At 42.4% G+C, this 26,777-nt stretch overlaps 2 protein-coding genes and 2 non-coding genes across 4 annotated transcripts in view; 3 read left to right on the forward strand and 1 right to left on the reverse strand.

Moving 5' to 3' along the window:
• afg2a (AAA ATPase AFG2A) overlaps positions 1 to 11,593 on the forward strand; it is a 59,403-nt gene extending 47,810 nt beyond the window's left edge. The window contains exons 16-17 of the mRNA XM_077609039.1: positions 1,848 to 2,012; positions 10,519 to 11,593. Coding sequence (XP_077465165.1) covers positions 1,848 to 2,012; positions 10,519 to 10,713 — 360 coding nt within the window. The 3' untranslated portion in view covers positions 10,714 to 11,593. The remainder of the gene's footprint in view (positions 1 to 1,847; positions 2,013 to 10,518) is intronic.
• On the forward strand, positions 2,421 to 2,491 carry trnag-gcc (transfer RNA glycine (anticodon GCC)). The gene has a single exon. It is a non-coding gene; the product is annotated as a tRNA-Gly (tRNA).
• Positions 2,678 to 2,748, reverse strand: trnag-gcc (transfer RNA glycine (anticodon GCC)). Its single transcript has one exon. It is a non-coding gene; the product is annotated as a tRNA-Gly (tRNA).
• A 552-nt stretch (positions 11,594 to 12,145) lies between the features above and the next one.
• On the forward strand, positions 12,146 to 17,388 carry spry1 (sprouty homolog 1, antagonist of FGF signaling (Drosophila)). The gene is made up of 2 exons (XM_077609041.1): positions 12,146 to 13,262; positions 14,997 to 17,388. Exon 2 carries the CDS (start codon positions 15,052 to 15,054, stop codon positions 16,072 to 16,074), a length of 1,023 nt encoding a protein of 340 aa, XP_077465167.1. The 5' UTR covers positions 12,146 to 13,262; positions 14,997 to 15,051; the 3' UTR covers positions 16,075 to 17,388.
• Positions 17,389 to 26,777: the final 9,389 nt, after the last annotated feature.

Below are 26,777 nucleotides of genomic sequence, written 5' to 3' on the forward strand. Positions count from 1 at the left end.
ACAATCCTCACCATTCCAACTTCTTCGTGTGGGGTTTTGGTCGAGAAAAGCCTGAGCCTAAGTGCAAAAGCAACCATCGAGCTCACTTTGATGGAAGCGCATATTTTAAAAGTGGAAGAATGGATGCCTACCAAGGAGAAAAGGTTCACATTTTCTGCTGCGACACTTTTTTTCTGCAGCAGCAGATTGGATTACTGGAGACGAGGCATTGAGGCAATACAGAGAGAGGGTGACCTTGTCTAAGAGGAAATTTGACACAGGTTTTCACAGGCTGGGTGGGGATTTCTCTTTTTTTCTCATTTTTTTTGTTCCTCCTCCGACATTAAATCCCCAACTCTTGTATTTCCTTGGTGTAGTAGCAGGCAAAAATGCAGAACAAATCGCATACAGTTCATATTTTCTGCCATGAAGTAGGAGGCTTTTGAACAAATCCTCCTTTATCTTTTGTCTCTCGTTTCCTGTCTCTTGACACACGTGCACACCCGCATGCAGAGACAACCCCCTTCCACCACCGTGCTGGGGCCTGGTCCCAGTTCAGGATGAGGGTAAACAAAAACCAATGTTTAGATTTCACGGAAGTGGAAATGAATCCGGCCGAGTCGGTTGTCACTCGCCACCACTGCTGCTTATGTTTGTGTGTCATTGGCCAGAAAGAGGCAGTAGTTATACTTCATTTTACCATTATTTGACACCTTATTAGTTGCACATATGACACTAAACCTACAGTAAACATTGTATGAGCCATTGATAGTTATTAGAGGGAGCATTGTGTGGAATAATAATAATAAATCCGTGAAATGTGTTTAAGAATGTTTGTCTAATTTGTTTTGATATTTGATTTACAAAGTATTTAAAAGATTACATTGCGAAAACCTGAGAACTTTCAGAAGACTTTCAAAGCTCACCTGATAAAAACATATTTCAAACTCTGACTAAAAAAGGAACACCTGCAAGCGATCAGGATATTAGAATGTGTTCTGTCAGATTCACACACGAATAATTATATAGGGCTTTTCAACATAGTACATTTTTGCTTAAAGGACTTTATAATGCTTGATGTAATTATGTACTAATCATATTTGATGTGAGCTTAAACACATTTTATAAAGTTGTGTAGCCTATTTGTTCTAAAATGCACATACTTTTATTCATTGTTGTCGTATCATGTTTTAAATAGCCATTTAATTCTATTCTCTGTCGAGGGGTTACTGCTCAGTTCTTGCTCAATTAATAAAGAATGTGCATTTTGTGTGGCATTGGGCATGACAGCCTTTGCGTTGAATCTGCCCTAGTCCGGTCAGGAATGTGCAGGGTGCCCACAGGAAATGGGAAAGGTTTACACTAAAGGCCAGTTCTCTTCAAAATCAAACGGAGAACTGCAGACAGCTCTCAGGAAACAGCTCTTTGTAAAACAAACATACATGTGTTTTATGGCAGACGCTTTGCTGCTGCTTTTTTTTTTGGTAAATGATGCTAGCCTCCAATGAGTCTACTTTTCAAAATAGCCTCACTTTACTTTCCCCTGCTTTTCATCACCCTCCTGTAATAATAATCAGAAGAAAAAATCACATATCACAGTTGTTTTGACACATCCGGGGACTTAATTTTCAAGAAGGTGGAAAAAATGGTGGTCCTTCATCAGCCTCCACTAACATTTGTCTCTACTTAAATTCACCTGGTGTTCAACTGTACTTACATTACATTACAAGAATCTATCAGCCGTTAGGACTCACATAGGCCTTTGCGAAATGTTGACTGACAGATTGCAAAACCGCATTCAGCAAATGCAGGGTTGACAGTCACCACGAAATTGGAGATTGATCCCGATGTCCTTTTCCATCCTGCAGGCTCTGATGCGTCCCGGTCGCCTCGACCGAATTGTCTATGTACCTCTTCCCGATGCTCCGACCCGACGGGAAATCTTTCGCCTTCAGTTTTTGAAGATGCCAGTGTCCCAAAGCGTGTCCTTGGATGACCTGGTGATTCGCACGGAAAAGTACTCTGGAGCCGAGGTAAATTTGTAATTTTGTTTACCTTCTCAGTTCGTGGATCATAGATACAAAGATACAACTATTGTGACTTTTCAAAATAGAAAAACAATATTTAGGCTACTCTAAGATGGGAAACGAAGAAAATGGCTGTTTCACACAATTTCTAGGCAAGGTTTAAGTACAAATCGACTCGTAGAAAGTATGCGCAACAATTCTACAAAAATGGCTGTTATTCGTGCCACATCGTAGTCTCAAATTGCACCAAACGCCAAGTTATTTGTAAGAAACAAAAAGGTTCACATGCATCGAAGGTTCTGTACCCCAATGCAGTTTGTAAAACTGCTGCTTCCCTTAACATCTGGGTGAAATGTGAACTATTCTCTCGTGGTATGTGCTGCTGTACTGGAATGTCTGTTACATTTGTAACAGGCATTGGTGGTTCAGTGGTAGAATTCTCGCCTGCCACGCGGGAGGCCCGGGTTCGATTCCCGGCCAATGCAACTCTTTATCTTTTAGTTGTGGTCTCATGAGACTATACTTTTCCGTGGTGAAGTTTTTGCAATGGCAAAATCACGTCTGCTGTAGCAGTGGAATGATTCTTCATAATGGCAAGCAAACAGCATCTGCTTTTGCTGAGAGGAAATTCAGAAAAATGTCAACTTTGTGTGGAGAAAAAATGTTTTTGTTGCATTGGCCGGGAATCGAACCCGGGCCTCCCGCGTGGCAGGCGAGAATTCTACCACTGAACCACCAATGCATGTTGCAGTCACCCTAGAGCTGTCATTTTCCACCAAAAAGTGTCTCTTTTGCTTGTGCGGTAAAATCCCACGGAAGTCCAAGCCATGGCTAGTGACATTCTGTGGGTGAAACCTGTGTCATGGGCAATTTTGTATCGTTTTCTGCAAAGCAATAGGGGACAAAATAGCTAGTTTAAACAGAATGCTTGGAGGCTTGATAAACTCACCTGCCACCTTCTCTAACGCAACGACATCTGCTTTACCTGAGCGAACCATCCCTCTTAACACCCCAACAAATGGCCCCAGGCTCCTCTTCCTCCAAACAAAGTTGACATTTGATAGCCTAATAGGTGCGTTGTCAGCAACAACAGCAACTCACGTTGTCCCCAAAGAAAAGGTGGGTTGCCGCTTAGCGTCAGTTGTTTTGTGTTTCTGGCTGGGGAAAACACCTAAAGTATTCATTTCACAGTCCAATCAGATCAAAGCGCAAATACATCACTGAGTAAAGAGCAGAGCTGCCAACCTCCGTCGACCCCATTTCAGGAGTACCCTTGTCCTATTTCCGGAGTGAATGCGATTCACGCAAAATCGATATAAAATGTAAAACTAATAAGCGTAGGAAAATTGTAACTGTTATTATCATGTTTTGGCATTAATTGAATATTGTGGTTTTGCAAACTATTGGAAAAGTACAGCATCATGAAAATAAGGTTATCTTTGTGTTTGGGTCCTTCTACGTTCGTTTTACAGTCAGTAATTTTAATGTGTCGCTCTGAAGTCGCACTTGCATATTGTGCAATGTGCGAATGTCCGTCCTTTTGGAGACGATTTCCACGGTAAAGTCGCACAGGAAGAATCATTTGTCAGAACTTGTAACTCAGATAATTCACAATGCACTCGTGTTACCGATTTCTTCCGGTTTACAGTGCAGTTGAATCAAGATGGCGGAAGGCTTAGTGATTGTGTGAATTTCGAGGCTTTTCATTTGGCAATTTGGTATTTGGTCTTCAGAAAAGTCCTTCAGAAGAGTTTGCGTTGCATTTCCAGAGAATCTCCTGAAATTCCGCAGTAGTTAGCAGCCTTGAAAGATCCTTGAATACTAACATTCTACAGCTGTAGTGTATAAAAAAAGAAGGTCAAGGTCATCCTACGCTTCAATTTTAGTTTATTTTAAATAGGGTTTTTTGGAGGGGGGTATCAACATGGGCTGAAATATAACAGCAGGATTTTAAAATGACAATAACACCCTTTATAATGAAACATACAATGGCGAGCAACCACCCACGGGGAAACAGTTTCCTATTCACACCTGTTATTTGGTTACGCCCACCTCTTGTGATTTATGACCATGTATTTGTCACTGCAAAGATTCTTATCGGAAAAAAAGGGGGAAAATGCACCTGTAAATGTCCTGACCACTCTTTGACAAACAGAAGCTGTGTATGTATGTAATGTTGGGTAACCACTACAATAAAAGATAAACAGCTTCGGAGGAATGCGTGGTTGTAAAGACGAAAATTACACAATAGCTAACCTTTGTAAAAACTTTGGGTTTTTAGTTTGAAAAAAATCCATCACTAGGTCAAAGGTCTAAAGGTCAAAACTTTTAGGTTCCTAAATAAAGCTGATAAACTCAATTAAAATTGACACCACATGATTGGATTTATCATCATTTTGAGAAAGGCGACTACTGCTCCTTTTCCCTAGCGCATCTAGATGGCAGCCATCTTGGGTAGGGCAAGGAGTGGTTGAAAACTAAATCTTGGAGAGTACTTGATTGCGCAGCACTGGTGTATTATTTGCCCACAATACATCTCACATCCTTTTACTGCCGAGTTAGTTCTGATACTTGTATCGGTACTACCTAGTAATTAGTAGACAATTAGCTTTTGGCTCTTCAATGTGAATCCAAATTGTAGTTAATTATCAAAATAAACGAGTTTCCCTAAAGAAACACCTTCCAAGCACCCATTAGTTTATTACTAACACAATGGTAAACAGCATGGGCAGGCTGAGAAAACTGGTGTCAATAATATGATGCAAAAGATCAAGTGAGACAAGTGTTCAAATTTACTCAGATGAAACTCTATTCAAAAATGTTACAAAAAAAGCTGCAAGAATTCCTTCCGTGAGGAAAGACGCAATCGGCACCTCGACAAAGAGCGTGAGGAAAGAAGCTTTTCACACTTCAACCGCCAAACAAGCCTTTTGTCCCCTGTTTTTTGTTTTGTCCTGATGTTACGTGTCGACTTGAACTATTCTCAGCCACTCTCTGAAAGTCTGTGCTCACTTGGCAGGATTTTAGCAATTCATGGAGGTGTGGGCCTTCATGTTTGGAGACCAGCTAAACTTTTTTCGCTCTTTATAATACATTACAAAGTAGCAGTGTGCCAATATAGTATGGCGTTACTTTGATACCCAATAGGATATTGATTTGCTCCCGCCAAGAATCGATATACCGTTTTAAAAAATATCACAGTCTGATAAAGGATTGGTTCGCGGGCCGCTTTAACGTCAACTTGATTTCACGTGGGCCGGACCATTTTAGATATAATATTTAGATATTTTTTTAATAAATTGATTAAAAGAACTGGATTAAAATCCCTGAATATTCCGTTTTTTATAGATCTAAAACAATGTTTATTTTAGCTTTTTTAATATATTTTTAGATTTTACAAAATGATTTTTGACCTAAAAACACAGAAAAAAATTGATTAAAAAATTACAATTATTGATTTAAAAGGGGGAAAATCAGGAAATTTAATGTATATCTATACTCTTCATTTTAATTTGATCCTAAAACAGAAAGTCGGCACTCATGATTTACTTTCCCGGGCCACACAAAATGATGCGGCGGGCCAGATTCGGCCCCCGGGCCGCCACTTTGACACGTGTGTTCTAGTGCATTTTTACTACAAGCTTGGTCTCGAAATGAATTAAACTCAAGATAGGATACCAACGTATAGGCGTTTTTAATCCAGATCATTGCCAAAACATAATAGAATCTTCCTCGCAACATACGTTTGTGGGATTCGGTTAAGTAGTTTTCTTGTTTGCCGACCATGATTAAAGACAACACTTCTGGCTGTGGCGGAGGTACCGGTCGGTAATAGGCATATAATTTGTACTGGATGTTGTGTGCAGTGGTCTCACGTAGGTGAACATTCCCCGTGTGTGTCGACATGCACTTTTCATCTTGAGAAATAAAAGAACATTTCAGTGGTGCATATCACACAGGTGGACTTTTACACACCTTGACGTTAACACGCACGCGCACACACACAGGTCACTTGAGTGTGGGTGTGTTTGGTAAATATGCCATCCCTGAATTCCCAGCGCGGCAGAGAATGCTGAGCTTTCATTCGTCTGATTAAGGGGCGAGGACAAATATGCCCTTAAAGGCGAGGCCCGCCATTACCCCCCTTACACATATACACATACACACACGCTTAACTTTGTGTAACCCCAACACAGGTGCTACCCCAACATTGGTCTTTCCAAAACATGCTAACGAACACATAACCAATCTTTTATTTTTTTAATCCCTTTTTTTCTCTTTTTAGCTTGTTGAAAGTTACACTTCTTATTTGTAGGAGTGTGTCTCCAATTATAGCTACTTTTTTGTACCAGTTCAAAATCGTAGGACTAGTCATTCATTTTGTGCTGTAACAAACCAATGCTGTGCAATTTGTGCTATTTGAAATGTAGTTTCCAACACACTCGCCATTCCCAAGATGGCTACCAATCACAACACAGAAGAGAAATAAAACATTTTAACAATAATCTGTAGACTTAATTTCCTTGATATCACTTTTTAAGTGGTGTCACTCACGCATCACAATTTTCATTAACCCACGTACACACGTGATTGACTCCACATTGCATTTGTTGTGGTGGGTCCATGTTTGTGTTGGACTAGCAGACCATGCAGAACCTCATTAGACCTTTCTACTTTTGGTTGCCCCTATGTTTAATCTAACCATTTCTATATTTAATGGCTAGAGAACTCAATGTCTCTGCTAAGAGATGGCTTTACATCTACCAATTTTGACTGAGTGGCATCAAATGCAGTGGTGGAGTTGATCATTTGCACAGTAAGACGCTTAAAACTTGAACGTTAAGACTGGAGACTTGCACATTTGCGACTTCCCCTGTCCACTCTCCTGTAAATGTGAGCGATTGTGTGCGAGGGTGAGGCAGCAGGGGGGAGGACTGGACGTCGCCGGCTGTAGACACAAGGGCGGATTGATAGTAAACACACACACACATACACACACAGTGGATGTGCTGCGCACAGGCCCTTCATTAAGGCTGTCTGATACGCTCACTGAGCGCCTTTGTTGCTGGAGGAAGCCAGAAAAGTACACCAGACTGATTTGACCTGTTATGTATGGTAGGTATGTGCTCCCTACCGCTATTTGCCAGCTCACTTTTTTTATTTTCTTAGGTCCAGGCACCCCCTTGGGAATGATCTATTTTGCTCAGGCAGGGTAGGGACGATCTTTGTCTACCAGTGGACTGGGGGCTTATTTAAAAAAACAAACAAACAAACAAAAAAAACTATATACTTATATACTAATTTGTTCTTCCTCTGGCCAAGTAGAGACTGAATCCGTTTGAAAACCGAGGGTTTGCACCAAATGAGCATTTGTTCATTTGCTGGAAACCCTCCCATGTCAAATCTGTTGGACATCTATCACCTTCAATGGCAGTCAAGTGAGTTAACATGGGCACTAGTTGTGAATAATTTTCCAAGCAGCCTGCCTGCTTGTTCTTTAAAAAAAATCACGATGTATTACCACTTCAATGTATTGTCACACCCCCATTGTTGACAATTGTGGACGTCGCTCCACATCCGGTGTCCTGTCCTGTGGTTGGTCATGAATTTTTACGACTGGACCACTTTACTGAAGTCCCGTTGTGTTTTTGTTGCTCTTTTCAGTTTTGGTTTTTTGTCGAGTAGGTCTTAAATTTAATTTGAAATGGTATTAAGAGTCACAAAAGTGTTGAATTCGATTGTCGTAACCCTGATGACATTTTCAGCTTGCAATGTTGTTACATTTATTGCAATGACTGTTTCAAATAGTATGTAAGCCATCTTATAGTGCTGACATCCAAAATAAGCAGCCAAATAGGCAATGTTTTTTATTATCAATTCTGTTATCAAAATGTGCAATGTTAAAAGTAAAACAGAAACAGACAAAAATCAAATGCAAATACAGAAGATAAATGACAGATGAAAGTGCTGACTCACGATAGCACAGATAAATTACGTCTCGCCCCCAAAACTCAATTTTTGATATTGCAAAGTTGATTGATTTTTCATTCCCATGACATGAAATACGTGGACAATCACTTAAATGTCTTGATGCACTGCGGCAGGCGGGCGGATGGACTCCTGTCAGATTCTGGCGGCGTAAAAGCAGAGCGAATGAGGGGCAGAGTTAATCATCAAGAGTCTCTCAGTTCTAAAATTTGCTGACTCAAGCCCCAAAACGTTGGCCCGATAGCGAGCCGACGGCGGCCCTTTTTTTCCTTCTTTTTGGTGACTTAGCAAAAATGATCTGCGTGAACAGTAAGTGCCTCTGTGTTGGCTCAGCTTAAACACTAAAGGCCTGTGATGCGAAGTGATTTATCTCGCTCATTTTGTGGCCATTTTTTTTACTGACAATGCAAATATTAGACAGATTTTATCAACATAAGAAAATCAACATGGTTTATGTCGCTACATTATCAGAACTATGCACCAATTCCTTTTTTGGGGGCACCAAATTCTGATTGCGACAACCAACCATGTGGTACCGGCCAATGCCGATGCTGGACCGATTCCACAATATTTGGGGAAAAAATTAATAATAATTTTATTTTCCTCTTATACTCAATTTCTGTATTACTGTAAATTAATTGCTAACGGGGCTTGGCAAATGTGCAAGGTTTATCAAGGATGATTGTCCATCATAATTTTAAACGGAAGGACGAAACACTCCTTTTTTTTACTGTGGCTTGCACAGCTGGTGGCCATTTTGGGTAGGGCGAATGCCAGTTGGAAACAATATCTGGAAAACTCTAAATTATACAGCAATGACACGCTAATTCTTAGTAATTGTTAATGCTGATGACATCATTTTTATACCATATCTTTAGCAATATTTGTGCAGCAATAAAACATACAACGTTGAACTCTTTCAATGGAATTAATTGTATCCCCACATGAGATAAAATGATGACCTATCCTCAGATTGCTGTTTATAACTGTTGTGGTGTGAAACTGGGCCACCTAATTCAACACATCTCGTTTCACTTTCCCGCATACATATTGCCTTCACTGTTTGGAATCTTTATTACTGAACCCCCCTTCGAAATTGTTTGAATGATGGGAAATCCTCGCTTGAAATGACCCAAATCTCGTGTGTTTACCCTTCCTAAATCATGTCGTCCGTTGGCTGGAAACAGAAGACGGAGGGGAGCGGGGTAGACCTCACATTCGGACATCTGCAAAGCACCTGTCCTCAACTGTATGTGCTGTACTAGCTTGGCCTAAGCACATTCAAGGGTCCAAACTAAGCAGTTTAATTGTTCATGTCTTTATAAGTAGGATGTAGTTGTGACCAATCCAGCAGTTGCAGTAGTATCTTTGAGTGTACTCAACAACTAACTGTGCAACCAAAAGCACACATTTGCCTTCTGTTTGGAGCAACCAAGCGCATATTTAATCATAGATTGAAAACCAAACAAAGGCACTGAAAGATGAGCATTAACAGCCAGTGTTCCCAGTTTAAATTACATGTTTACATCCGTCATTGGCATCCAATGAGTTCAGTCCAATGCAACCAGCGTATGCCTGTTTTTTTATTCATATTGTATTCATCAATGGAGTGCAATGGGTTCATTATTATGAAAAAAATAGAACAGAGTGTGTCTGTTTGTATTGTTTTATAAATGTACATATCATTAAGTAAAATACTATTATATGCCCTCCCCAAAACTGCGACTTATAGTCCGGAGAATATCATCCTTTATTTTAATCAAAATAGAGTTGAAGGTCTTAAATGTTTTTATTACATTCATATTGGGAAAATAATGTTTGAATAGATGTCCAGTGTAGTGACCACAGTTTTTTGTTTTCTCATTTGTTAAGATCACATCGTAATATTTTCTGGAAAATAGCATTTCCTATTTCATACTGATAATGAGAACATCTTTTTGTTTCAAATGAACTATAATCCAAAATGTTCTTGTATTAGTTGCGCTTATAGTCAGGTTTAATTCTTGTCCTGGATAATGAGGTACACTTTACAGGGGTCCCTTGGCCCAAAAGATTTGAGAAGCCTCATCGTAAATGTACTTAATTCCGAGCAAAGAGGCCGTGTTTGCATTTAAGAGACGCCAACCTCCCAAATGTTGGCTCAACACATATTTGAGTGACAGGGGGCTGCTGTGGAAGCAGACATAATCCTGTTGGATCAAGTCCACCTTGAGAGGACACTGGCGAAACATCGTGCTTATAAGAGACGCACACGTGTTGCAAGAAAAGTCCAATTCCAGCAGTTCACATTTTTTCCATGTGTTTATTTTTCTATTCTTAACCTTTTGGACCTTTTTGATCATTTCTAATGGCACAATAAATGTATTTTTTGTCTGCTTCCTGTAATGGGACAGTTTTGGAGATGTGAAGTTTTTCTCCCAATGTGCTGTTTGGCTTTGGGCTTGTTTCCATTCACGTGTCAGTAAATTCAATGGGCCTCTCTCTGTGACTGCCTGTGACCATGCGCGTCTGCTTCCTGTCCTAGATAACGGCAGTATGCCGAGAGGCCGCCCTGCTGGCCCTGCAGGAGGATATGAAAGCCCAGCACGTGGACGCCAGGCACTTTGAGAGCGCGCTCGGCGCCGTCAGGCCGCGTGTCCCCGACGCTTTGGTCCAGTCCTACACAGACTACCAAACACGACATGCCGCTGCTACAATTCCTCTTCCACCACCCTTCTGATTACTTTTTACCCACCGTCAAACTCAAACCATTTTTATTCCAGTTCATCCAATCACATGAACTGCATCATGTGAAACCAACTGTTACAGTTCTAGGATCTTTTTTTATTATTATTTAAATATCATGGTTGTGTATGATCAAGCAATTGGTCATCACCTTAGAAAATATCATGTCTATTTATATTACTTACATTACAGTAAAATAATTAGACTTTTTTCAAAATCTATTTATGGATCTACGTGACAAAACATGCAAGCATCATGTGTATCATTTTTCAGTTCATGTTCATGTCACAGCTAATATTTGATCCTATTTTTCTTTATTCATTCAGATAGTTTGATTGTGGATAGATGCAGGAATGTAGAATTCCTGATCTCGCTAATTCTTTTTTTGTTATTATTTAAATATCATGGTTGTGTATGATCAAGCAATTGGTCATCACCTTAGAAAATATCATGTCTATTTATATGACTTACATTACAGTAAAATAATTAGACTTTTTTCAAAATCTATTTATGGATCTACGTGACAAGACATGCAAGAATCATGTGTATCATTTTTCAATTCATGTTCATGTCACAGCTAATATTTGATCCTATTTTTCTTTATTCATTCAGATATTTTGATTGTGGATAGATAATGGAATGTAGAATTCCTGATCTCGCTAATTAACAGCATTTGTTTGATAATAAGCACACCTTTGTTTGATGTTTGGAATGGAATAAATTATGCAATCAGTTATTCAGCATTAAGAAATAACGTGTATTGTACATTTAGTTCATTCCGTCATCTTCCATACCACTTATCCTCACAAATGTAGCGGGGGTGATGGAGCCTATCCCAGCTGATAATGGGCAGAGGCCAGAGTACACCATGAACTAATTGCAAGTAGAGCTATAACAAATAATATAATATAGATAATTGTATCCCATGTGTGTTTTGCTCTGGAAATTTTATTATTATTTCACTTTGCTTTGCCCACCATTGGCAGCAGTAGACGTCCAATCCATTTTGACCGGGAGTGTCTGGAAAAACAAATTAAGATCAATATCTTGCTTAAATCACATTACAGGAAATTTATTATGTCCATCGTCCATTTTGTTCAATCAATATATCACAGTAACACCAACTCTTTAAGCCATTTAACTCAAATAGCCTATTTCAAAACTTGCCCAAACCTTTTATATAGTGTTCTTTTATGACTGTGTGGGTGAGTGTGGTGTCAACCGCCCCCCCAATGGATTGTTCCATTTCAATAGCGTCCCCCATTGACTTTGTATTGAACTTCCCCTTTTCTCATGGATCCGGATGTGGCGCATCCGCGACACCAATCAAAGCAGACAGTCGGGTACACGGGAGTGGGGGGCGCAGCGTGGCGAGGGGGCTGGGGGGCGTTTCCCTCCGTCCCTCGTTCTCTCCCCTCCTTCTATTTTGAATTATTTATTTATTTTAAGGTGGTCCGGAAATGATGTGAGCAACAAACGTTCCACTGGGATATAAACGGTAAGACTAGAACAACATTTTGTAATAAATATAGGTACACATTGTAGTTATAATTCATAATATGATGTTAATTATATAAAAGATGTTCCTAATAATGTGTTTGGGGGTTTAACTGTCTTTTTTAGTATATTGGATTTAAATGATATAGCTGTGTTTTTGTTTACAAACATTTTGCAGGCAGTTTGGTATTCCATTTTTTTTCTAAATGTATACATTGTGTGTTTATTATAAATAATCAATCTGTCTATTTTTAAACTTAGATCAACTGTTGTGAAATGATGAATTCCATTTAGGATCATTGCGTATTTCACAGCATGTTCCAGTAGGAGAATTTTTTTTAAAAAAAAGAAGTAGAAGAAGACAAAAAAACAACAACACGTGTTGCGTCACTTGATTATTCACCGAAGCCACAAGAGCGGAAACGCTGGACTCTAGGCCCCACCCCCTCTTCCGGTCCGGTCCACCTTAACGGCCTCGTCACATCTGCCCAATGAATCAGGAGCGGATGCGATGTATCCTTTTTCAGGGGGCCTCAATGGCCGGTGGGAGGTGTCTTCTGCTGCTGCAAACACCGCGAGCCCCCCCTCGGCCTCATTCATTCACTGCTCACAGACCCGCCAAGCAGCAAGCGAGCAAGGGAGCCGAGCCAAAGCCAGTCTTGACGCCCCGTACACCGCAGGAACTCCCGCTTTGGATCTAATTTACTAACTAACTCCCTTCGCCTTGCGCCATTTTAAACGCTCGCTTCCCACTTTTTATACACTTCCACACAGGGACTCGGACTCTACTCGGTAAAGTCACGTCCCCAGTGGCCCCCCTCCCTTCCGTGTAAAAAGTACGATCTTTGGATTTACTCGGTGTTTTTGACGCTCGGAACTCGGTCGAAATTGAAGGGGATTAACGACAACGGGATACACGCGTTTGGATTAGTAGTCTGTGAACGCACCGCGTTCCATTTGCGTGGGGGACAACGCATTTCCTATCCGGATGGACACTTGGTAAACTGCCTGCTTGATGGATTCGAGCCTATGGACGCTCTCGTATAGGTAAATATAACTTTTTTTTTTAAATTTCTCACACCAAATTGCTTATTTCGTCGCATGGAATCGCACAAAGTTCTGTTTTTTTTCCTTAGTGGAAGTTCCACGCGTGCATGCATGCTGTTGCTTGCGACAAGCTTACCCCCGACGGCGCTTGTTTTCATTCATAACTTTTCCTATTTGCATGCAAATACAAATGTTATTTTATTGAGCAAATATTATGCGTGAAATGAATGAGTTGAACGTGCACGCGTAAAATTTCGTCAAATTGTGGAGTGGAAACTCATTGCCTGCCGTTAACGAGGATAGAGGTCCAATTCATTAAAACTGGGAGGTTTGGTTGCGATTGCTCTTTTTTCAAGCGCTTCTGACGGTGCGTGACGTCCAATTCGTTTTGGAGTGGGGTGGCTGGCAGCGATCAGCCTCTCCTAGTAATTGGGTTGGACATCTAGCGCCGTCAATGGCAGATAGTGAGGTAAGTTTTTTGACAAAGTAGCAAAAAGTGCGATTTAAGTGGTGTAAAACTTGGAGGATTGGCTGGGCCTCCCAGTCAAAATGAATTGGACGTCTAGCGACGTCAATGGCAGACAGTGAGTTTAACGTTTTTTGAAGGGGTAGCTAAAAAGTGCGGGTTTTAAGATGTAAAACTGGGAGGACTGGCTGTCAATGTCCCTGAAAAATGAGCATTCCCATTTTTCATGGCCATTGACGGTCCTAGACGTCGAATCCATTTTAATCGAAGCTGCCAGCCTCTCCCAGTCAAAATGGATTGGACGACTAACACATTCAATGGCAGGCAATTATCTCGACAAAAGTTTTAGTGAAACTCAGCAAAAACATATTTTTTAGGGGTTTAGGGGTCTGTCAAAATGTCACTTGTTAAACAAAGCTTAGAATATTGAAGAATATTTTCTTTATTTCAACAAAAGGGGATTTATATTAATTGTATGCATCTTTTTTTGAGTATTTTTCCGGCCTCGCTTTGACCTTGAGGCTTTTTATTTTGTTGTTGTTTTTTTTCTTTCCCATTTCCCTCAAAAGCCCCTCTTTACTTTCCTGTGGGGGTGCGTGCGAGAATACTAAGCGAGGCGCCTCATTTAGTCGCTGTCCTCATTTCGAGGCCGCGCTTGCATTTAAATGTTAACTAGTCATAGAGATGTTAATGAGCGAGGGGAAGTGTTTGCTAGCGGGCCCCCCGTTGGACTTTTTGCAATGCATGCGTATTGGGTAGCAGGGGGGCTTCATAATGTGGGGGGAATCGGGCTTGTTTCTTAGTCAGTTTTTAGGAAGCCAAAAAAGTAGGAAGTTGGTCTTAGACATCCTCCACGAGGTAACTTCACCCGTTTTGGTGGTCCCCACAGTGGAGACAACAGGAGACTGAATTCCTGCATTATGCATAAAACACAGTTCTGAGCATGGTGTGTTCGCAAAGTCAAAAATATTGAAAGTAAAGGGCTGCAGGGTTGCAATATTAGCTTTTTTTCATGGATTTTTGCCTAGATTGCTTCGAAGAGCAGCAGTGATCATAAATATGTATTTAAAATAGGAGCACACCCTTTTTAGTGTCCTGAGACTGCGCACCGTTGAAACCACTAAACAAAGTTTTTATTTTGTTTTACTTTGCGTTGTTTTTATCAAGGCTTAAAACATGTCCCCGTCGATGATTCCTCTCCAGTTTAGCATAGGCCAAAAATCATTGTGTCAAACTGACAAGTTGGTCCCGTGCGCTCTCTCCGGCAGGTTTTCCGATGCATGCCAAGTCCACGGTGAATGTCGGAAGTGGTGATCCCCCCAGATGGAGCTCCAAAGTCAACATGGCCCCGGCGGTTCATTAGTGGTGATCCAGCAGCCTTCCCTCGAGAGCCGCCAGAGGTCGGATTACGAGCGGGAGTTCCAGCATGCCGCCATCCTTTCCCTGGACCAGATCAAGGCCATCCGCTCCAGCAACGAGTACACGGAGGGCCCGTCGGTGGCGCGCCGCCCGCCCGTGCCCCGCATGCCGCCGCGGCCGCACGACAAGCAGGAGAGGACTCACGAGGTCATCCTGGTCAATGTGAACAACAACTATGAGCACCGGCCGTCGGGGGGCGCCGTGCTCGGCGGCTCCAGGGTGCCGCTGCTGAGCCGCTCCACCAGCACGGGCAGCGCCGCCAGCTCGGGGAGCAACAGCAGCGCCTCCTCCGAGCAGGGACTCCTGGCGCGCTCGCCGCCCGCCAGACTCAACGGCAACCTGCGGCCCGTTCGGACTCAGCCCAAAGCCAAGGGGCCGCCGGCGGGGCGCGACTCCGGCTCCCACTTGCACCAGGCGCCGCCGCTCAAGGGCAAATCGGACTTCCCCGGCCCCGGCAAAGAGGCGGCCCCGCCGCCGCCGCGGGCCCTCTCCGGCCACCAATTCATCTGCGAACGTTGCGGCAAGTGCAAGTGCGGCGAGTGCACGGCCCCCCGCAGCCTGCCCTCGTGCCTGGCGTGCAACGGTCAGTGCCTGTGTTCGGCGGAGAGCGCGCTGGAGCACGGCACCTGCATGTGCCTGGTCAAGGGAATCTTCTACCACTGCTCCAACGACGACGAGGGCGACTCTTGCGCCGACCACCCCTGCTCGCCGTCGCACTCGCACTGCTGCTCGCGCTTCCTGTGCATGGGATTAATGTCGGTCCTCTTCCCCTGCCTCCTGTGCTACCCGCCGGTCAAGGGCTGCCTGAAGGCCTGCCAGGGTTGCTACGACCGGGTGAGGAGGCCCGGCTGCCGATGCAAGAACTCCAACACCGTGTACTGTAAACTGGAGAGCTGGGCCCAGCCGAACCAGGAGAAACCCTCCTGATCGCACCCCTTGCGGACCCCAACGCGGACAGTAAAGACAGCAACAAAACCTAGCAAGCACCTCCTGCCCGTCTTCCCTGGAAGAAAAACCACTCGTTTGAAAACAACAACAACAACAACAACAAAAAACACGTTATTTTTTTTTTCCTGGTTCAGGACCGTGTTTTTACACACCAGTGTTTGCCTTAGCCGTTCCCGCATCGTTCCTCCAGTCTGTTCTCGGATTTCTGTATCGTGTTACTACCGGTTCTTCCTGTGAAGGAGCGTCTTTTCGGAGGAGGGTTTCCCAAATCTTAGCCCAAATTGTTCCGAAATGAACACATTGGAATGCAATGGCGGTTGAAAATTTGGGGACAACCCCCATGTTAGGAAATCCTGCAGGGAATCTAAAAATAACCTTTTCCTGCACTTCCGCTCCCAACAGTTCACGAATGAAAGTAAAACAGCAACTCCACTGTGACATTTGAGGCGCACCCTCCAAAATGGGACCCATTCTAGGACCTTAACTCTTACTTAGATTATCCTCCTTTAAATTTAGCGCTGCCTTCTCAAACTCATCATCTCAAACCAAAATAAGAGAATGCAAAAGAACCAATTTGATAGTGCGAAATAAGTTTGGGAAACCCTGCTTTTTTGGCTCTTTTTTTGGGGTTGTTTTTTATAAGGGCAATGATGTAGCTGTTACCTACAGGTATCTTAATTTTCTGTTTGCATTAGCAGTTGCTCTACCACACTAAAAACCTCTTCCAGGCTTATGTTGCATTAACACAAGCACCTCCATCTCATAGTATTTCCTTCCTCTCCTCTCCAGATGGAATATGTTTCTCTTCCTCCCATCCTCCCATTTATTTTGTGTACATTGTATGCTCGAAAGAGGAATTCTGGCTATTTTGGTTAAGAAAATCTGCTCAGATTTTGTTGTTGTACAAAAATATTTATTATGTGAAGCTCTATTATTTTATGATATTTATTGCAAGAGACAGTCTTAAAATTTTACTCATGTCTGAATATAACAAAAAATATCAAATACTTACCGAGAAAAAGTGGAAAAGGGTGGCACAAAAGAAAAACTATGTTAACTTTAATGCAGAAAATATATTAATGAATGAAAACAAACAAGCGCTTCTGCCTTTTTTTTTTCCTCCCCTTGTTATTTACGAATGCATCTTTTGCCAGAATTTGGGTATTTTTCAACGCGACGTCGACACGGCATCACCCCCACCGCAGGAAGTCGCTCAACAAGTCACCGCATGACCCTCACGATTGGATTCCCAAAGGCGCTCTCCATTTTGCATGTGTGCGCGCGTCCATTTCCAGGCCACCTGTTCAAAGATAATAAAAACGACTGCCATCAATGCTGAGTTTTTACGGCATAGTTCCTGCACTTAAAGGCAACTCCAACCCCACCCTAACCCCACCACCACCACCGCCACCTTCCCATTTGTCTTACTCTTTGTGTGTGTGTGTGTGTGTGTCAGGGGAATTTATCACTTGGGAAGTCTGCTGACACCCATCCCCCAACCACACCCAGCCTCCCCATGGGATGAGGTCATCACTTTGAAAGGCAGTTGGACAAACCAGGAAGTCCTAAAGACGCGTTAAAAGGAGAGGAGGGGGGGTTGACGCTACATTGAAAAAGTTTCCCAGATAAGAAGCCGGGAAGGTAAACAAGGGCACAAAAGGAACTATCTGGTTACATACAGTTGCCGTATTTTGACGTTGTCAGCACTTAAGAGGAAACCTGTGCTTTGACTGGGTTTTATACAGACTGGGAAAAGAAGAATTGAATTCTGGTCAATTGCTTTTTGGACATTTTAGGGTCACTTTTTTGTTATTAACTCGTTGGTTGCCATTGACGGCGCTGGTTAATTGGTTCCCAGTCTAAATGGATTGAAGGTCAATGGCAACGAAACAGCCAAGTTTAAACGAATAGAAAGGTTCATTTTGAGTCACTCCCTGGTTCATTTCTTGTATATTTTGTATCATTTCCTGTTGATTTTGGGGCATGTCCAGGACACTTTGATTCTGCGGTACTACCTGTTGATTGGTCGATTGGCATAAAAATACAAATATTAAATATAGGGAGCTTTGCTTTGCAAAACATTCACTAAAAATTACAGTCAATTAAATTCAATACCAACTTGGATTGAAATTAAATGATCTGTTTAGCGCAGGTTTTGATTAAAAGTCACATTTAAAAAAAAAAAAAAAGGTACTGCACATTAAGGTCATTGTTGTTTACGCAAATGAATTAACTAACTAGAGCTAAAATAAAAACTTTTTTTTTTCTCAAACTACATTTTAAATTCATAAAAGTAAAAGCACAGCAAAAATTAGTCTGCTAATGCATTTTCAGATTTAACCAATCAGGAATGATTTCAAATACTAAACAAGAAGACACATGGCTTATGTTTTCAGTTAGGCAGTATTTGGGCAACAAATTGATGGTTCCTTCTGCGCTCAAGTTGGGAAAAAAGAGTGGATAGCCTATTTGCTGTTAAACCTTTTTTTTTTCCTCCCTCGCAAACCGGAAAAAATGTGTCAGAGAGAAAAAAAAAGCTATTTTTCCCAAATCAAATTAAGAATGCAATGTTTTGTAAAAGAACAAACAAAGAACCTAACAATCATGAAAAAATTAAAACCCTGAAAGCAGTCTGTACTTTAACCAAGTTTATCAAAGTATTCAAACTTGACTTCCTCCCAAAGTCGTTCATTGGATGAGATTTGGCAAAAAGTGTGACCCCTGAAGAAGGTTCCCGTCCCCCCCTAATGAGCTTCTTGGGGTGGGATTGAGGTGGAATGTACCTTTTGTTGGTTTAAGAGTAGATTAGTGATTTGTCAGTTTCCTGTCGTCTTTCAGTGCGACGCAACTCCAAAGCCATTTGGATTGCAGGCATGACGACAAACAATAGGAGACCCCCGCCCACCCCCACACCCCCTCCACTATATGCTTGGAGTGACAGTGTGTTTACTTGATGTTTTGCAGCCTAAACCAAATAAGGAAGCGGATCTCTAACTTTGCAACGGAGACTGATATAGCTTTTGAACTTTTTTTTTTCTTCCCCGGCAACAGTCCTTTTGCCGTTCAGTAAATCCTCGGAGGACGAAAGTTCATTCATCTAAAAATGTCAATCAAATGCTTTGTGCAATTTGATTGTGTTTAGAATTTTAGTTGGTAGGCTTTTCAGAACCATAGTTTGCAAAGAGGGAGACTTTTTAAAGAAAAAATGACATACGTTTTACATTTTTTTGCTTTCTGTCAATCCCATGATATACAATGCTGATCTTGAGGTCATTGGCAGCCACTATAAGAAATATGACGCACCATGTTTATTACACATTATGAGTTTTCAGAAAAAACACATATTTCCTTTGCGGTTTCATTTGCTCATCACATCTTCCTCATGTGGTGAATGACGCTACTTTTGAAAAGTGAAATCTGAGTCACTATTAAGTCATCTGTGGGTATAAAGTGCACAGCTCGTTTCAAGTTAAATTTAGAAGCTCTACACGCCCACGTCATTCTTTTTGCAATACTTTTTTTTTTTTTAATGTAGGACTACCACGTGAGTCATGGAGGAACCTCCGAGCCGTTGGTCGCGGCGGGGCAGAACGTTCTCTCCCAAAGGTCCTCCTCCACATTGCTGCTTCAGCTTTCCTCAAACTCCTCATATGGTACTCATTAAAGCCCCCCGACACCCACCCAACCAAACACCCCTGCACTCCCCTCACTCTTATAAATAGAAATAAGCAATCAGAGGAAGTGTAGGGATTTGAGCCTCTTCTGGATTGACCTGTACTCGGAAAGAAGCCATCTCTGGAGACGTGTTTTTGGACGAGTTGCGGCAAAAATGTTTGACATTATTTGGCCTCCATGGGATGAAAATGACTTTTTACCGCCTTTTAGCACAAATAATGATTTTTTAGTACGGAGAACATCGAGGGTTTAATACCCCGGTGGGTTCTGGCCTTCCTGTGTGGAGTTTGCATGTTTTTTTAAATTTTTGGACAAAATCCAAGGGGGATTGGAAAGAAAAGTACATTTGGTAAAAATCTAAAGTGGAATAGTTTGGCCTTGGTGGAGGTCTGCAGTCATAAACTGTAACCGTTTCCTGTTTGAATTGTGACCCGGAGCCATCTTTTCTCCTCTGGCGCTATAAAGGGCCGGCCGCTGTTTTATCAGGTGTTGAGGGCCGTTCAAGTTGGAGGTGTTTCATTGAGACTCGCGACCGTGGCGCACCCCGTCACCTTTCTGTTTTTACTGTCCAAACACACAGCCCTCCAATGTAATTTTCAAGTCTACTTCCTTCCTCTTTGAATGCCCTTATATAGACAACGACGATCGATGATCTCCGGCTCCACTCTCACGGGCAAATCTGACCCATTTTTGTGGTTCGCCCTTCGATTTGTGCTATTGTGGGGAAATAAAACGAGACTCGGGTAGGAAGTTGGATCCATATAGGAAGAAGCAGCACAATTTCCAAGTTGCTTCCCCCACGGTTTCTCTCTTTCTTTGGCTTTTTTTTTGGCGGGGGGGATTAGACTTTGCATCCAGACAGATGGTTCCCGTCTGCTGGCTTTTTTCAATTCACTTCCTCCCCTCACAGACAGCCCCCCACCCCATCCACCATCCCAGTCCCCCCCTCAGCGTCCCGCCAACCCCCCCACCCCAACGGCTCCTGTTATGTGGCTGGAAATAATCTTTTATTGCCCAGTTGTTCGGAAGTGACCTCCTGCCCTTGATTAGATAGGGCCAAGTCCTATCACACGATTTGTTTGAGCGGGCTGGGTGACCCCCCCCTACCCCCCACCCCACCACTCCCTAGACCAGCGGCCCCATCTTTTCTCCACCCACCCTCACATCCCTCTCTACTGCCTGCTGATCCTGCATGAGGGGACAACAATGGGGGGGCTTTAGTTCCGTCCGGCTCTTCTCGGCTGGGGGGCAATGGGACAGGAGTGGGTTGGAAGGTGGGGGTGGGCCATGGGTGGTGGGGTTCCACTTTTTTCATCTGTTGGTCAGCCACCATCAGCATTGGGTCATACTGTATTTTTTGGAGTTAGAAATATTGTCGTTCTAATTGGAGATGTCCCAATTGTATATTTGTCAATATGAGTATATCTACCAACATTCATTTTTTAAACCGCTTATCCTCACAAGGGTCGCAGGGCCTCCTCGGAAATGTATTAACATAGTTTTGAAAAATACCTTTCCCAACATGGCAACCACATAAATTATTTGTACAGCAGAGAAGAGGGAAAAAAAACAGCATGTTTTTTCAGATTGTCTTTTTTTTCAATACTATAAATATATCGTATAAAGCACTGGATAATAGCATAAAAATATATTTGTTGTAAGCATATAACTTGATTATTTTGTTACTTAATACATAGCCTGCCATTGCCAGTTATAGACATAAAATCTATTTTAACTGGGAAATCTGGCATTGAGTCGTCATGTTTCACTACCGTTGATGACAATAGGACCGCCCACAATTTGAATGGTGGCTGGCAGCCATCCAACAAAACGGTTTGGATGTCTACACGGAAGCCAGTAGGTTAGTAGATTTCAAATCTCTTCCGCTAGCCGGGCTGACCTCAGCGACGCCACTAAATATCCCAACAAGCCATTGCTACTTCAAAAGAAACGTTCTGGCTTCACGAGCGTTCCTGCCAAACAAGTCTTCATGGAATGTTTGCACGCCGACACGCTACGTAAACAGTTTTTAAAGCTCAAAGTGGCATTGGGGTACAGAGCTTGTTGTTTGCGCCGTTGCTTCACGAGGCTGTACGGTCATCACGACAAAAAAAACAAGCAAAAGACGTGTCCTTTTTCACACTGGGAGGGGATTGTTGTCTTAGGGGGGGTCAAGTTGTGTGTAAATGGGGTGAAAATAGACAGGAAGGCAACTTTGATTACCTCCATAATGGAGGTGACCTCACGTCACTTCAGCTTGACTGTGAAATGCAAATTTTTAGACAAGCTTAACTCATTCGCTACCAGTGACACTAGGATTGGACGTCTTTTTCTGTCAATGGTAGCCATTGATGGGATAACCGCATTAGCGTCTGTTTACAGCCCGAAGATCAAGTCTTGGGGTTGTAAGGCATCTTCTTCGGCCTCTCTCCAGGCTCTCCACATCCAACAGGAATGAAATGGAATGGAATGGGGGGTCCAGAAGAGGAAGCTTAGGAGTTGCACCCCCCCCCCCTCCCATCAGCACCACCACAGCACCTCCACACCCCTCCAGATCAAAGACAAGGGACACAGAGGGGCTTATCTGTTGTTGATTTTAGGCTCACGCTCAAGCACAGGCTTCTAGAAATGTGTCAGGGTATTACAGGATTTGATCGGTGGAACTTCATCTCCTGCCCCCAACACCCCTCACTCACTCATCTTTTTATTTAATAAAGGTCTTTGAACCTGGGGGGGTCTTTTGTCCACTGGAGAGATGAGTTAGGGGAGAAAGTGGAGAGGAAGAGGGCATCAGGAATGAGATGGGGGGGGGGGGGGGGGCAAATCAGCATACCTGTCAACCTCTGCCGATAACTGCCCTTATAAATGATTATGATTCCCCTTACAAACCCCCCAAAAACCTTACAAACACCGTACGAGTCGTACGGTGTTTGTAAGGTTTTTGGGGGGTTTGTAAGGGGAATCATAATCATTTATAAGGGCAGTTATCGGCAGAGGTTGACAGGTATGCAAATGGGCCAAAAATGTGGGAGATGAAATGGCACAAGTGTTGATAGTGGAAAATTATATATTTCTTGAAATGTCTGTAATGTATTTTCAACCTTTTGCGGTTACCTGTTGCATTTAAAGTCTGCATGTGTTCCAAGCAGCCAGCTGTGGAGGAGTTGAAAGGCAAGCGTGCGGCCACCCTGTGAATATCACACCATTACTCAGGACGCATCAAAAGAGGAACACTTTGTTCAAACAAAGGAAAGTGTGAGTGGGCCAGCCAGTGAAATCCCCCCCTTCCACCTCAAAAAAAAAAAAAAAAAAGTGAAACCAGCTGTCCGCCAGCGCCTCGTCTTTACGACGAGACTGAGACGCGTGCTCGTAACCGTGTCCGTGTTTGGCCACAATCAAACGCTCAATTGGCCTTTACAGGAACGTCAGCCATGTTGCGCCAAGGTTTCATTTTTTTTTGAAAGAGAAAGAGGAGGGGCGTTTTTTGTTGTATTCAGGCCTTTTAAATATATATGAAGTGTAGTGAGAATAAACAACAAAGCCCCTTAATTCGTTCCTTTCCTGAGGGTCTGAAGTACACATATTGCCCACATCAAGTATGCAGACTTCCTCCCACGCACTGTACAGGTGCAACATTAAAAGACTTATTCAATGTTGCTTGGATGCCTGCAGTGAAAAAAAAATCCCCTTTTTGTCTTTTTGGCTGTTTTCTCCTCAAGCCATCACTAACTTTCTATCCCCATATATTTTTTTATTTTGTCTGGATTTGTTGTGTCAAATATCCAACTGTTTTCCCATGTCTCCCTCCACCAACACAACTGATAAAATAATAAGGAATGTTCTGGATGCTTCTGGACAGCCTGCTGATGAGTTGATCATTGGATTCAGGTGTTTTAGGAGGGGGGTATGGAAAATACACCAGATAGGAGCCATTTGTGCATTTTGATCACTTTTTTATTCTTAAAAAAATCGTTTTTTAGTGTGATATTATAATGCATTGCAGGAATAGTTTGGAAAAATACCCAAAAGGATAAAAAGTGGTTATTTTTGTATTACTTCAGACTGTTTTTTTCTTTCCCCATTCATTTCAATGGGTTTATTTTTTGCGCTTGTCAGACACCGTAGGAGCGCAGAGTGAACCAGCTTATTCTAATTAGTGAATAAACCATTTTGTAGTTGTGGAAGAAATACAAACATTGTGGGAAAATAACTGAACAATGTTTTTGACGCAACTTCAAGCGAGGTATGTTTATTTGACACGCGTCTTTGTTTTAATAGTCGGTGATTCGGACGCCGCACTGGGAAGGTTGTGATATAAATAAGAATTGTTTGCAGTTAGACAAGGTTAAATAAAAAACAAAAACACGATCCCAAATTGTTTGTTAAATAAGTTGTTTGTTTCTGATTTAAGTAACAGATGATGCGCGTGGCACCTGTTCAGGTGCGAATGAATAAACGCAGAAAGTCGCTCTTTTGTTGACCCATTTAGGACCATAAACTAATAAAATGTGGATTGGGTTCGTCAGGAAGTCTGTTTTTTTTCCCCTTTTTAACCGCGTGAGGTTTTACAGCACCCGAATAAGGTGAACAACGGGTCACGAAACGAAGTATTTGTATTTGTCATCATAAATTTGTGACAGGATGTCCTCATCTATGATTAATACATGTTTGTTTTTGCCGTTTGCATAATCACGATGGACAACAAATGAGAGGTAATCGCTTAAAATCAGGAGTGAAAGGAATGACATCTTGGAAAAAAATATATACCTTTTTTCATGAATATTCGAATTGAATTTAATGCTTTTATTGTCATTATGTTAATATAATTAAGGAGATAGAGATATTGGTAATTTGTCCAAAAATCCACCCTCGGAAAATATCATGAAATAAAAGGAAGTTGTAATTTATGTAGAACCAAGTGACTGCGAGGTGGTAAATGTGCTTGTTTTTGTTCTGGAATTAAGATATGCAAAATCTGTCCTGATTTTAAAATCAATCACCCACAGTAGTTCCACCATTAACATACTGTAGATTGAGTTCATTTATTATAATATTGTAAAATCAGTAGTCCATTTGAGAGTATCTTATTTGTCTTTTCTGTGTCTTGTGGTTATTTTTTTGCTGACCTACTAATTTTTCATTCATCAGTGTGCCGGCACATAATGGCAGGTAGCCTTGAATGGTAATGACTCTGGCTAATCAACGGTCAGCCATTCTTCAAGTGGAGGTCGCGCTCCCTGAGGAGGAAGTGCACTGGCGACCATCAATCTGCTGGGCTCGGCCCGCATGAGAAAGGACTGGAGGTCGTGGGCGGGTTTCAAAGTTTAGGCCACTGTAGGTGCCAATCAGTACATTCACAACTTGAACCCCCACCCAGCGTGGCCCTCCCGCGTCACCTTCACCGCAATCATCTACATGTCAAAGGGCCAAGCTTGTTGACTCGCCGTGTTGCACTTCCACACAAGAATCGTGTCGCTTTGTCGTCGTTTATCATTTCTCCTTTGTCGTCACCTCTTTCCCTTCCTCTCCGTCGCTGCGTTTAAGGGGAGGGGGGCCGGTTCTGAATGGCTGAAGAAGGGAGGGGCCATTGGGGGGGGTTTAAGCATTGAGTTTGCCAAGTCAGGCAGAACGATGGACAGGAAGCCAGGCAGGAAGGAAGACGAGCCTCTCCCCGTGAAGTGCCATTGTTTACGTGACGGGACTTGAAGCGGCTCAAAGTGGCCGATGGGCTCCTTCGCCTCCATGTGACCCACTTCTCAGGCTGTGGCATATGCTGGAATAATAATAATAATAAAAGATTTGGGGTCAAAGTGGAAAGTCTTATTCAACTCTTTGAAGAAAATGTGGAGGAAAAGAAAAATTCAAACTTGAAGATGAACTTAAGTAGAAGGGTTATAGCACAGGTGTTGAAGTTAAGGCCTGGGGATTAGATTCGGTCTATCTTGTCATCTTGTGCGGTGTACAAAGTACATCTGTATTGCAATAACATTTTGGTAGTTCTCATTGAAAGAATGGACTATAGAATTGAGATCATAGTTTTTCCCCCCTTTTGTACCTTTTTTTTAAATTTGAAATAAAGATTACTGTTTTTTTTCCATTAAAAAACAGACATTACTACAGTAAAACAAAATATACATCCCTTTGAACGTACAAATAAAAAATAACTAACTAAATTTGTTTACAAAGAATTTCCCATTCCTTTTTTATCAAATAATGAATTTAAAAAGAATAGTTAATGTCTCGTAAAATTCATTTTCATAAATCAATGAGATCGATAAAATGCCCAGTCCTGTTTGTATTTTGACCAAACCAATCATGAAATCAAGAATGTACTTTCTCTGCAGGTTTCAAGACATCTTGTTGGCCTTGATGGGCAAAAAAAACGAATCTTCCTGCTCTCCAGCTGTTCGCCAGTCCACCGTCGGAACGCTGATTTGGCCCCGCGGCGCTGTCGAGCGGTCGGGCCCGACTGAAGAGTGTCCAGATAACATTATCTCCTGACCGACTGGCGCGCCTGCATGCCCTACCTCATCCCAAAGGTAGGCCTTTAAAACTCACCCAGCCTTTGCTTTTATTCCGGGCCAACCAATCGCAGAGCGTGCGCCGTCCGCCACTATAATAGGAGCAACCTGTGTTTTGTCGAGCGGGGTTGAGGTAATGCCGTGTGCGGTGGGGGTCGCACGCAGCTGCTGGGCCCGGCTTTAGCTTTCATTGCTCGGCTTGTGCATTTAGTGTCTACAGATGGACTTATTACATTCGTGCAAGGCAGCAACATGTGTCCTCTTAAAGCGGGGAAGGGGCAAGGTTGAAGGGTCTCGTTACCCAAAGACCAACAAGCACTGTTGCTTTAAAGTACTGTACAAGTGTCAAATGTGTTTTCCTTGTGTACCACGCCGTAAGTTTTGGTGGCTCGGGAGGGCAGTTATGATTGGGAAATTGCTTCTTTTTGGGGAAGCGTAACATTATTCTGCGAGCCAAAAGCCGAGGTGCACTGTGTTTGTTGGCGG

Source organism: Stigmatopora argus, chromosome 9 (assembly GCF_051989625.1).
Source record: "Stigmatopora argus isolate UIUO_Sarg chromosome 9, RoL_Sarg_1.0, whole genome shotgun sequence".
In the NCBI taxonomy this organism is placed as follows: Eukaryota; Metazoa; Chordata; class Actinopteri; order Syngnathiformes; family Syngnathidae; genus Stigmatopora; species Stigmatopora argus.

Bases quoted from the DNA above. Each gene is read 5' to 3' on its own strand.
- spry1 (XM_077609041.1), top strand. From the start codon at position 15,052: ATGGAGCTCCAAAGTCAACATGGCCCCGGCGGTTCATTAGTGGTGATC.